General features: G+C 41.3%; 1 protein-coding gene across 4 annotated transcripts in view; it reads right to left on the minus strand.

Moving 5' to 3' along the window:
* EEF1D (eukaryotic translation elongation factor 1 delta) overlaps positions 1–12,183 on the minus strand; it is a 30,985-nt gene extending 18,802 nt beyond the window's left edge. For 2 of the 4 annotated variants that reach the window (XM_029913890.1, XM_024216649.3), the window contains exons 1-2: positions 12,167–12,183; positions 12,004–12,055 (exon numbers count right to left, since the gene is read on the minus strand). In XM_029913890.1, the coding sequence (XP_029769750.1) occupies positions 12,004–12,029 (26 nt within the window). In that variant the 5' untranslated portion in view covers positions 12,030–12,055; positions 12,167–12,183. The remainder of the gene's footprint in view (positions 1–12,003; positions 12,056–12,166) is intronic. The other 2 variants (XM_029913892.1, XM_029913888.1) reach the window with 1 other exon arrangement.
* Between the last annotated feature and the right edge of the window lie 1,171 nt (positions 12,184–13,354).

A 13,354-nucleotide genomic window follows, 5' to 3' on the forward strand; every position in this document is an offset into this window, starting at 1 on the left:
CCAACCTTAGTAACTAATAGCACTAAACTCCTTAACATAGCTTTTAGCTCAACACAGAGTGGAGGACACAGTGTTTTACTCACATTACAACTATGTTAGGAAGCAGTGTTCAAACAGTAATGGGGAGCAAGTTGAGCACACAGTTCTATTGCATACTATCTTAAACAGATTTCAGCCCTGCCCACACCTGAATCAGAACTGTGCTGCTCCAACCAAGCTATCTTTACTTCTGGGGGAATTCTGCGCCACTGCGCAATGCAGAATTTTTCAGAAATTAACACTGTGCACGCAGAATTGCTATTCGACCACAGAAATGGGCTGCAGTGCTGCTAGTCACCACTAGATTCAGCAGAGCCCAGCTTGCACATAGAAGACACCACTGGGGGAGGAAGCTAGAGGGTTCCTGGCAGCTGCAGTTCCCAGCCTGCTCTGAGGGAAGAAGAGGGTGGCACGCAGGAAACTCCATGCAAGCCTGGGATCAAGCATCAGGCTGTTTCTCCCTTTGGATCCCTGGGTTTTGGTGGGGGAGGGGTGTCTGGGCAAGGGGGGAGGGGTTATGGGTGTCTGGCCCCCCCGGCTGGGTTCTGAGTGTGTGCGGGGGGAAGGGGGCAGAGAAACAGGAACTGGGTTGTCATAGGGATTTCTTTAACTCTCTACTCCTGGGGAAATTTTTGGGAGTGTCCATATTGTTATACATATGCTTGCTGACAGGTATTTTGATATAAATGACCAAAATAATTGAAAGTGGCCTGATTATGTACAGTGTTATTTTGACAAATAAAATTTGTAGAATTTTAAAATATTATGTGCATATTTTTTTCATTTTTGGGGCACAGAATGCCCCCAGGAGTAGATGGGCAATGCATCACTGAGTGTGCTGCAGAACGAGATTACCCAGTCCTCCTGGATAACTCCATAATAGTACGTGGCATGACAAACAAACAAAACAAAAGTACTAGAAGAGTGTCTCCTTTCAAATCAAGAACCACAAAAAAAGTATTTCAGAAGATGGCATACGGAGGAGTGGAAGATGGACCTGCAGGGGTGTACTTTCAGAAGACCCTGCAGTCATTTAGAAAGTAAACTATTACACCGTTGGGGAGAGATCCTTCCCATTGTGCTAGTCAGAAATCACGAGATTCTGCCCATGTGGGGGGATAAGGAGGATGTTCTAAAATGCACAGGGGTTCTAAAATGGCTATGAAAGTAGGCCAACCTACTACTTCGTATGTGGTAACAATGAATTCAGAGGCAAAGGGGCTAACTTAACATGGGCATGCAGTTAAACAGCTCCCAAGGCTATTTAACTTCATGGTGTATTGCGGGATGGGACTATTACAAGAACCTAACATGGAGGACATACAGTTATTTCAAAGCAAGGGCACAGTACAGGAGCCTAGGACAAAAGGTCAGTTTGAGGGGGTAAGAAGAGACAAGAAAGGAGCATCTCAATGAAGCAATTACAAGGCCCTGTTGTGAGAAGTGTAAGCAGGAACATAGCAACTAAGGAATATCAGCTTATGTAAAGGACATTTAAAGATCTTTTAGGAAAAGTTTACACCACTCAAATGCCCTAAGGCAAGGACCATAACTTCAAGAATCAGCCTAGACCTTTGCAAGCCCTACAAATCCTCCAAAAAAACACCTCCAGATCTCAACACTGGTTAACTAAGTAATGCTTTGTACTATCCGGTTGTAAAAAACATCTCAGTATCAACACCGACCCATTCAGAAAAGCAGAGAAGGATCAAGAGAAACTGCTACAAAACCATCTCCAAATTCTGTAACCCCTTCCCAATGTTCACATCATTCCTGCAAGAGACTGCCAGAAATGCTGTCCATATACACAAGGGTACATGCAGCCAGTTTATCACACACAATCCTAATTATGCACAGGCCATATCAATCACACTGTACATTTTGTACTGATGCAATCTTCATTTCATGGGGAGAGAGTGTGGTACAGATTCTTACTCCATCTGGCCACAGAGAATGCTATTCAAACTCAAGGGTCACAAGTGTCTCCTCAAAGGGGGAGAAAGGAAGATCTAGTCTCTGTGAAAATTATTTATTTATTTATTGCTGGGCTACAAAAGAGCACTTAAGTACTGGCCTTTAAACAAATCCACTGAAGAGCTACAGCTCAGAAGGTAATATGGCCTCTGAACGTTAGAGAAGTTTTGGGTTCAGCAAGTAGAATGCAATTATGTAAAATCAAAATACAAACTGCACTGTTTCATGTACAGTGGAACAAAAATGCTGTTCTGTACTCACCCAAGACAGGCAGCTTTCAAAGATTTCCAGCCTTTAAACAAAATTAGACTGTTCTAATTAGACTAATCGCAGGGCCGATAACTATGGATATTTTCTACATTTTAAAAATGCATCTCCTCTCCCAGCTCCAATGTTTGTTCATTGGATTTGTTATAATCTAGTTCACCTTCCCTTACATGCCCAGATTAAACACCCATTTTTAGACAAAATGGCTTATCAGATTACCTTCCCTCAACTGTTCAGAGGAAGCACCTGTGGTCTCCAGATTGAAACTTTGGGCCTATTTTACAGTCAAATGGCATCTTTCATCCTGAAGGATCCCAAAGCTCCTCTACAAACGGAATATATACAGTGACACAAAAAAACATCCATTTCTCAGGGAAAGCCAGTGGAAAGCCTACATACAGCAACCTCTAGGAAAATGTTGGTCAAAGCCACCGGAACAAATTCCTTCTCTTGTGAAGAATGCAATGGGATCTTTAATACTCATGCACCGCAAACACGATATCCATTCTAAAGGTCTAATCCAAAAAAAAGCTACTGCTAAACCTGCCTAAAACTCAGTTTATGAACCTCAGAATGATGAGGGGCTAAGTGGTCTGTACCACCCCCAGAGCAATGTTTAGACGATCCGGTCATCCCCTCCACCTTTCTACTGGTAAAGCACCTTGGGATTAAAGGCTCTGTGCAAGAAATGGGTGGCCTGAGCACAGGACTGGGAATCAGAACTCCCAAGTCAAGAGTTCTAACCCCTCCTCCTTTGACTTCAGTTCTGTGTGATCTTGAGCAAGTTATCGAACTTGTCTGGCTCCAGCTATAAAATGACAATAACTTAACTACCGACCTCCTAGGGGTGTTTGAGGATTAATTACAACTCATCATAACGGTGAGCTACCTTAAAAAAAAAAAAAAAAAGAGGGCCCTCTTCAAAAACCCTGCTGGTAAAGTGAAGCCTGATTAAGGTTAAACAGGACCTTTGGCTCAATGACTGGAGGTTATGTCTATAGCGCCAGTGTTGTGTTTGGCACTACAGACCCACATTGCCTTCTACATATGCCAATTATTACAGCTCAATCCTGAACCATCAATTTTCCGAGTTTGAGTGTTACCCCAGAATAAGCTTTTCCTACTTAGTTTCTGATGCAGGCAGGCTTGTGGCACGAGAAGCCGGTCGAGATGGTTTTGCTAGCGTGACTTCTGGAACCCTTGCATTATCTTGTCTGCTCGACATTTTCAGGGCCTCAGATGCATAGTATCGTGATTCAGCACTGTCGTATGTGGGTTTACTAAGCCACAAATGCTCACTGTCCTTGTGCAGGAAATACCAGGTAGGCGGAGGGTGCTCGGCATCTTTAGGAAGGGAAGGGTTGGTGGTGAACTCCACAGGTCGGGAATTCATTCGTTTCCCGGGACTGCGGCCCTTCTTGTCCTTTCGGCTGCTCTTTGAGGCTTCTGGACGGCTGCGCTCTTGTGGCCTCACCTTCCCTGGAGGATGCCCATCAGTCATGTTCTCGTAGAAGCATTTCTCAGCATCATCATAAATAGGTTTCTCCAGCCACACCTCCGAAATCAATGCCTGCAAGCTCAATATCGGAGGCTTGCCATTTATTGTCTGGTGTGCAGGACTGGGCAAACTGGTAACGAAAGAGGCACCAGAAGGAACCACAACATCTGTTGACAGGCATGGTGTAGCAGGGGTTGCAGGAGTAGATAGAGCTGTTATATACCCTTCATCTGGAGTTCTTTGATCAACATCACCATAGTCACTGTTCCATCGTACCGATGGAAGATCTAGGAAGTGTGGATGAACAAAAGATTGAGACCTTTCAACAAACACCTTCTCTGCCTCATCAAAGTTGAACTTGTTGACCCAGACATCCTGGATGACATGGTGACAAGCAATCAGACTGGCATGGGTGCAGTGCAAGGCTGCTAGGTTCTTCCTTGGCTTATGAACACCTGGGACAGCTTCTTCTGACCAGGACACTAATGCTGGCTGCTCAGCCGCCAGTTCAGTTTCAGGGGCCTTCTGGGTCAGGTCATCGGCAAGTTTCTTTCTGAACATGTTTTCAGCATGATCGAAGAAAGGTTTGTCAAACCACACGCCATCAGCTAATAAACCAGTCAGGACGAAATCTACCTTGGAGACCAAACTCTTGGTTTTTGGAGAGCGCTTCCTTTTCTTTTGCTTCTTCCCATTTTTCACTCTTTTCATGTCTTTCAATTCGCCCTCGACAGGATCATCATGGCAAACACTGTTCATTGCTTCCACCTCTTGGCACTTTTCAGTGGCTGAGGCTGCCAACGTGGCTTCTCTTTCATAGTGGAGCCTCTCCGCTTCATCATACTGGTGCTTATCCAACCAGACCTTTTCTAGTGGGTACGGGAGCTTCCTTGTCCTCATCTTCCAAAGAGTGGCAGCATTAAAAGATAAGCACAGTAATGTAGTTGCAACATAACTAAACAAGCCACTGGCATACATTAGATTTGAGCCATTTCTTAAGCACTGCAAAGTTTATATAAAAACCCACCACTCAGTCATGACTAATATATTAAGAAATGGTGCTTTGGGCATCTAATTCAATTTCCATTTCATTGTTTACACATTTCAGTGAGAAGGAATTAAGTTGTCCGCATGTTTAATCCAAGTTCAAAAAATTGATCTATTTCTCTGTAAAGCACCTTTTTAATTAAGTTATCTGCATCCACATTCACATTTGGTCTGGTCAGACCTGTATTAAGTCCTCAAAAACTAAAGCCATAGGGCTGTAAATGTAGTTCACATTTTACACTGTAAGGCACACTTGTCAGTCGTGTAGGCCAAACTTGAATCCTTTTCAAAGTTTTATGGTACAGTGGAGGGATTTTCCAAATTATCACCTGTTAAGCACCACCAATGTGCTAACTAGATACCCTTAAACCGGTATTTTTGGAAAACTTGCTTTTAAAAAAAAAAATTCCCTACTCATGAAGATCTTTTTGTAGACACTGCCAATATAGGACATGCTGTATTGTACTTGACTGCTATAAAACCAGCAGAGGGAGCAAAGGAAACTATTTCCAGAGCTGCACAAAGTTAGCTGAGATAGGGGATGCTTATGCATTTTTTCATAAAATATGCTCTTGAAGATGAATTTGGCTTCCTTTAACTGAAGGCGTTTTCCTTCATAGGATGTGCACCCATTATTAGGTTGGAGTAAGGTTATGTGTTAGTAATGGGCTACTGGCTTTCTTGGAAACCATGAATATCTCAAGTATATTTTGAGCTAACAAACTTTGACACTCACTGGATTTCAGTTAAAAATCAATTACTGCCAAATGGAAAGGACAAGAGTTTTTAAGAGGGTGTCTCAGGGTTCATATATATTTAACCTTCATTATATGCTACAAGCTTATTTTAAACAGCTATTTTCGAAAGTTCTGCCTATAACTTTAAGCTAGACTTTGTTAAATGCTATTGTTTCACATTTAAATCAACTGAAATATCCCATACAAAGGAAGAGGCATAAATGTTGCATTTGATTGGTGTGAAAGTCTTGTGCTTTAAATATTGTTTATAATCCACTATGAAGTCAAATTTAGCTTCCAGGATATCAAAATTATCAAACATGATATTGGAGAGATTTTCCTAACTGCAGGATTTACAGCAGTGTTCAGAAATCCAGGTAATGGTTAGCTACTAAGTTTCAAGATAGTAAATTAGTAAAAGAGTAAGTGCGTTGAATTATGCACAAATCCAATTTAAAATTAAGTAGCTGAAAAGTCAGTTCCCTCTTTGCTTACCTGCCAGTCTCAGTTTCAAGATTCTATTTCACTCTGCAATAGGTGATCAAATCAGAAACATTTAGAACTGAACATTTTCCAACATTCCATTGGGTGCAGATGGCGATACCAACAGTTGGAAAAAATAAATCCGAATTCCTCTCTCAGGACTCAGCAGACAAGTAAAGGGGGAAGTACTTTCAAATATAAGTGCCTTTGCCATTTTAAACTTACACTTCTTATTTTGGGAATTTTTACATTGATATTAAAAAAATCTAACACCTAAATACAGTATTAAAATCATAATTTCTAAGGGGAACCCTTTTTTTTTTGCTTAAAAATAAAAATTGATACTTTTCATCAGGTATAGAAGACACTGAACAACTCTTGTCTAGTTGAAACAATCTAAAACAATATATTTCTCTTGATTCAAATATCAAAACTGGAAACCCTGAAAGTCAGGCAGATTTCATTAAAAAAAATAGTTTAACTGGATGCTCTACCCTATGGACATAAATAAAACACTTTTTACTACAGTAAGCCACCAGTTTCAAAGATATAGAGAATTAATCCTACTTATTACTTTCAAAGTCAAAGCGCCCCATTAAGTGGGTGGCAACGTGGGGATAAAGCAGCAACTCTATGATCTGGCCCTCAGGATAAGCCATGCTGTCACAGCTTCCTTGGCATTGTGACCAAGCAGGCAATGATGACATCAGATTATAGGTCAAAGTCAGAACATATGCCAGTTGAATAAAATGTTAATCAGGTGCACATAGTACTCTAGAATGTAAAGATGACCACGTTACACGCTTTCATTGTAAAAGCATGGTAGCCCCACACTTATTTTAGTGTCAGATTTCTGACTTAGAAATATTTTAAGGAGCAGTGTCTACCCCACAAGACAAATATTGAATAGCAATACCTACTACAAGAAATCTTTTAAAGGGAATGGGGTGTTTGACCATTTACACCAAGGAACTGTTTTGCACAGGAGTTTCCTTCCAGTGTATCCGCAGAAAGGTAGTACCGTCCTCCACAGAGGAAGAAATAACCTGAATTGTGGTTATTGAGCAGTAGGTGGAGAAGGAAAAGGGATGATGATACTGAAAAAGATTAGGACTGAAGAAGGAATAGGATTAGGACTTTTCACAGCCAGTGATTGCTTAAAACAGGTGTTATTCAAAATTAAACTACAATCTTGCAAGGGTTGTACAATTTCATTATACTGTTCACCTAGTTTTGACCATCTCAAGTGTACAAAATGTGAAAGTGCAGGGAAAGTGCATGCTTAGATCAGCATTTGACTAAGATGGATAGGACAGTTATGTCTATAAACCTGAACTTTTAATGTACTGACTGCAATAGCGCAATAAGGACACTGAAGTGGGAGCTTCGGGTATTGTGATTGCACAAGGTGTTTTAGATTAATGGGAGGGGATTGCTCATTGGATTTGGGTTCTCTTAAATCATACCAAGAACAAAATATAGGCTGGAAGTGAACAGATAAAGCCTTCCATTTAAAAAGTCACATATGATTGTATCAGGTGAATCTGTGGCAGGCAAGTGCTTGCTCTGCATCTAAAGGTCACCTTCTGGTTACAATTCTCAACTACTTCAGAGAAGAGGGGAAGATAGTCTTGGCTCTTAATATTCTGCTATTACATGTTTAACATTTAGTCTGCATTACTATAATTGAAGTCGGACATAAGAAGGCAACTGCATAGCAGATAAAATGGGAGATTACTTAATCCAGTTTAACATAATTAGAGACAGTTTCTTGCAACTCCTCAAATGACCTCTGATTAATCAATGAATAGCAGTCATTGTGATGTGCATATATGGGGGTACATGTGCATTATGTATTTAATAAGGGTACTCAGGACACCATTACTATTGCAGGATTTATGTGTTCTCATGTAAAACCAGATGAGAGATCTTTCTCTCCAAAGAACTGAAACCAGAATGAACTGCTGTACTGGTGAATGGTAAATTGCTATAAGCACACTGTCATTTCTATTAGAAGACAGAAAACGTAAATTGACAGTGACCTGTTTATAACTGAGGTGAACAAAATCCTAGCACCAATACATGCAATCCAGTGATTTTCTTGGGGGGAAAAAAAGCAGAAGTGACAAGATATTGACCTGTAAATACTTACTTTTTTAGTTCCTATGACAGCATTAAGAAATAAAGTTAGGAAAAGTGAGAAAGTTTTATTTCTAGAGACACAGAACCAGTGAGAGCACAGTTAAACGAGTTGTATAGCAGGTAGAATATTACTTGTATAAAATCTTTTAATTTTCAAAAGAAATTAGTAACAACACAGTTTACTGCGAAGTTGTGGCTGCTTAATACTAGTGAGTCTAGAACTAACTAAATAGAACGATGTACATATACATCTAAAACCCAACTGTATTTGTTTTAAACTACTGTAGTCAACACTAAAAATACAATTAGATTACGTACAGACTGGAGTTGTTACCTCAGTGTACTTGATAGGGATCAGCCTTGGGTAAACTACACATGTTTTGAGTATCCAGAATAGCCTTTAGAGATGTTAACTAGCTAGAGCTAACTGGCAGTTAACTCAAGGATTTAAAAAAGACAAGCCTGTAGCAGAAGCTTGTTAAAAGATTATACAAGAACAATTTCTGGAAGAAGTCCAGTCCCCCTAAGAATTTAACAGGTCTCCTTTTTAGTCAAGAGTGGGTTTGAAACAGAAAAGATACATATTTCTATGTCTGTTAAACATGTTTTAAAAGTTAATTCCTTCAAACATAGCCTGTGGGCCACATGCAACCTGCTTAAGATATTTATCAGCCCCCCAGGGCATGATCAACTTAGCAGAAATCAAGCTTTTATTTATTTTTAACATATCAAATGCTAGTGCAAAGAAAATCTTCCAAATGGGAACTGCATGCAATCAATTAAGAACCTACAAATATCCTGAAACAACTCTGAGACATGGTCAGTTCCCTTTTACCTCAATGGAGTGTTAATTCTTAAACCCAATTATGGTTACGGCTACACTAGAGAGTTTACCACCACTGTAAGCTATCTAACTGCTCTAAGCCCACGGGAGAGAATTCTCCCATCAGCATAGTGCTGTCCACACAGGCGCTTATGTCAGTGTAACTTACATCTCTCAGGGGGGGTGGTTTATTCACACCCCTAGGTAACAAATTATGCCAATTATGCTGTAGTATAGACATAGCCTATGACATTTAAAAAAAATCAGATTTTTAAATAATATAAGTATACAATTGCCAAAGTAAATTGCACAATTATACACATAGGTCAGTTTCATATGCAAATACCTGATTTAACAAAAATACCACATTTACATTAGGGAAAGTATTTTAACAAGTTAAAACCCTAGTGTAGACAAAACCATTATTGCTTTAATATGTGTCAGCTTCTGGAGGTAACCTTGAGTAGCCAAGGCAACTCAGAACAGCACTGGTAGGTGCTTTGTAACAACTCTGCCCAGAGCAATTCATTTCACTTTCATGAGCACTAAGCTTTACAACTAAAAAATAATCTTACTGTGCTTTATGAATAATCTCTGCAACAGTTTCTATTTCTGAGTACGTCAACAGTAGAAATCAGAGAAGCGAAGAACCCTATTCTATACTTAAATGCAAAGTATAGTAACTCATCATTTAACATCGTCCTGCTTAATGTTGTTTCAATGTTACGCCCCTGCTCAATTAGGGAATGTGCTCGTTTAAAGTTGTGCAATGCTCTCTTATAACGTCGTTTGGCTGCCTGCTTGTAAGATTCTGTGGAAGAGCAGCAACTTTACAAGGGAGCATTGCACAAGTTGCACTTCTCCGCCTCCTCCCCCTCCCTCACAGCGCTTCCCCCACGCTTAGGACTTTCTGGGAGGGAGGGGGAGGAGCAGGGAAGCGTCGCATCTCCACTACTCCCCCTCCCTCCCAGAAAGTCCTAAGCGCCGCCAAACAGCTGTTTGGCAGCAGGGAAGCGCTGGGAGGGAGAGGGAGGAGTGGGAGTGGGAAAGCGCCACGTCTCCACTCCCCCCCCTTCCTCCCAGAAAGTCCTAAGCGCCGCCAAACAGCTGTTTGGCGGCGCTTAGGACTTTGGGGGGGGAGGAATGTGGCGTGCTCCGGAGAGAAGGTGGAGTAGGGGTGGGAAGAGGTGGGCCTGGAGTGGAGCGAGGACAGGAAGAGGCGGGCCTGGAGCATTCCCGGCAAAGTCCGAGCCTGTTCTTCTCCGGGCAAACTGCCGCTGCAAAGGTGCTTCCTAGTGTCCTTGCCTGCAGCGGGCTGTGCCTGTGTGGGGTAAGCCGGGGGCACTTCCCAACCATAGTACAGTACAGTATATAATGCCTTTTGTCTGCCCCAAAAAAATTTCCTTGGAACCTAACCCCCCGCATTTACATTAAATCTTATGGGAAAATTGGATTCATTTAACTGTTTCACTTAAGGTTGCATTTTTCAGGAACATAACTACAACGTTAAGTGAGGAGTTACTGTACAATCACCTATAAGCCTTTATCGTGCTCCCTAAATTGAATATGGTTATTAGTTTCTTATGCATTTCATTCATCGTAACTACTCTAGGAGCCACTAGTATTATGTACAAAAAGTTTCTATGATTATAAAAATATGTGCACAGACTAGACAAGAAAAGTGCAACAATGTGTGCTCTTGCTGCACAGGTTGGATACTGGCTTTTGTATTATCCATACCACTGAAACATAACAGGCAGCGACTTAAATGGTGGCACAAAGTGTACCAGCTATTTGTAAGACTTAAAACATCAAAAAGGCAATGGTATTATTTGTGTTGATCAATACATAGTTATCAACCTCCCTCACCCAGTGTAAAGTTACACAGGACAATGCAGTGAAAACTTTCCATAACCAACATATAAGCAACATTAACAACCATCTAAAAGCCCTCTAAGTTTCAACAATTTTTAATTGAAAATGCATAGTTGGTCAGCTACATTTTCAGTTTCTGCTTATCATCACTTCTTGGATGTCACAAACTAAAATTGGATTTCCAATGATACAGGGGAATGCGTTGTTAAAAATGTGATGAAAACATTTATATCAACGTTTCATAAAACCCAAAATAAGATTTGGGCTTAAGCTTTTTACCTGTATTATTACTTTAAGTTTGTATTTCTCTCTCTCTCTTTTTTTTTTTTTTTTTTTAAATGAAGGGAACACTTTTTCCACAGCAGCTGTTGTTTCTGAAGGGAAATGTCAGCTGCTTTTCAAAATCCACAATCTTAAACAGTGCAAGATTACCAATGAGTTCACCGTATCTCCCTATAGTAGAGCCCATCGATAATGAAATAGAAGACAAATCCCAAATAGCTTCATTGCCACATAATATTAAAATTGTCATTCTGATTCTTTACAAAATGCAACTTTATGATGAGGTGGTTCCCACTGCATGTGTTCTGTAATATTTTTTGCAGCTCTCGGCATCTACATGTCATCATTCTGGATGTAAATCTGTTTATACTGTTTGGCATCACTGACCTAGACAAAGCCAACAGGGATTATGTATAGAGTACTCTCACACTATCTCACATGTCACATCCATCCCCCAACAGAATCTACTGAAAACTAATCCCAGCAACAGCAAGGAAAATAAATGTCAACCACAAGTGAAAACCCAGAGTGGAAAGAGAAATTTGGTAGTTAGTTCAATTATGTGCACATAAGCAAGGATCACTTTAGTTAAGCATTTGATCTCACTAATGAAATTACCAATCCAGCTACCTGCAGTACTTTTTGTGGGGAGATTGCGGAGTGTTTCAAGACATAACTGAGCAAAAGGATTGCCAATCAGCCAACAAAATGACAGTTGGGACCTCCCAACTATGATTCCTTGAAACCTTGACATCTGCCCCCAGGTGATTAGCAACCAATAAGCAGCACCTAAAGTCACTCAGCTAATAAGTGCAGAAAAGCAAGTCTGGAGATACCTGTCACTGGGAAAGAAAGGCTCCATTTGCTCCTCCAGACAAGTGTGTAGTACTGCAGAAAATCAGTTGGGAAAGGATAAGAAATAAGTTGTTAAGAAAAAATATATCAACTAGTATCGGAGAATGAACAGAATAGCAAGTGGGGGAGAGGAGAAAAGTATACCTGTAAAGGAAAGGAGCAAAGCCAGGCAGAGGAAAAGAATATGTACCTGAAAAGAAAAGCAGAAGTGAGCAAGGAGGCACATAGGGTGCATAACCAGAGAAGGTAATAAAGAACATCTGGCCAAGCCAAGCAACTCTATGGTATTCTCCCTGTCTGTAACAGGATAGACTTTTGAATGCTGCATCCAATCAATTCCAAAATCAGGGAATGTTTTAGGCATCAATGGGCAGAACCCTATCAATTTTGGTGCAAATCAGAAAGCCAGAAGGAGGTAGAGGGGGGACACACAACCCCCTGCATTTAGTTAGCAGAACCTGAAGTTTTAACCACATCTGTAATTGTCTACAGATGTACAAGCCAGTAGATGGCAGCCATTATTTGGGGGGAGGAGGAGAGAGAATGCCAGGAATCCCTGAAAGAGGAGGAATTGGAGGATGGAACACAAGCAGCTTATGAAAGGAATGGAAAACGTAAGGAGCCCCTTACGCGTGCAATGCACTCAGATTACAGATGCAACAAACCATGCGAGACTCTAGGTAATAACTGTGGTTATGACCAGAATAAATCAGGATTAAACAGAGATTATGGAGTCAGCTTGCTACACAGCAACAGAAAGTACAAGAACAGCAGCATAATCCTGTGAGGTTCAGGACAGCCTGAGCTGTTACAGAGCTAAAAGGAAGTTGGGGATGATCAGCAGCTTGCTGGATCAGGCCCTTTCTTAGGGAGTGCTCAAGGATACTCCATGGCAGATGGGCCTAGCATCAAGGAGCTAAAGTACCTCGATAAGAAGGCCCATCAGATTTCCCCTGCCTTTGGTTTTTCAGTGGACAGAGCCCTCAAGTGCCAGCAGAAGTTACCAGACTGAGAGCTGCTGAAAAGTGAGTCAGCACCACAGAGTTCACACCCCTCATCTTTGGGCTGCTGGCATACAGGACAGAGCTCCCTGATTGTGAGGGGAGCAGCAGGCAAACAGGCTGATGCTCACAGTGTGGGTGCAGGGGGACGGGAGGATTCTTTGGAGGACCCTCCTATAAGCCTTCCTGGGACCACCTGCATCCACAGCTGAACGCCTCAGCCGTGAGGGAAGCACAAGCTGGTAGTGGGGGGGAAGGAGTTTTGGGAGGCTCACCTATCATCCCCCCAGGACCTTGCTCACAGCAGTTATGGGGAAAAAAAGGATTCTTC

The sequence above is a fragment of the Terrapene carolina genome, unplaced genomic scaffold, assembly GCF_002925995.2.
Source record: "Terrapene carolina triunguis isolate 2854851 unplaced genomic scaffold, T_m_triunguis-2.0 Scaffold58, whole genome shotgun sequence".
Taxonomy (NCBI): Eukaryota; Metazoa; Chordata; order Testudines; family Emydidae; genus Terrapene; species Terrapene triunguis.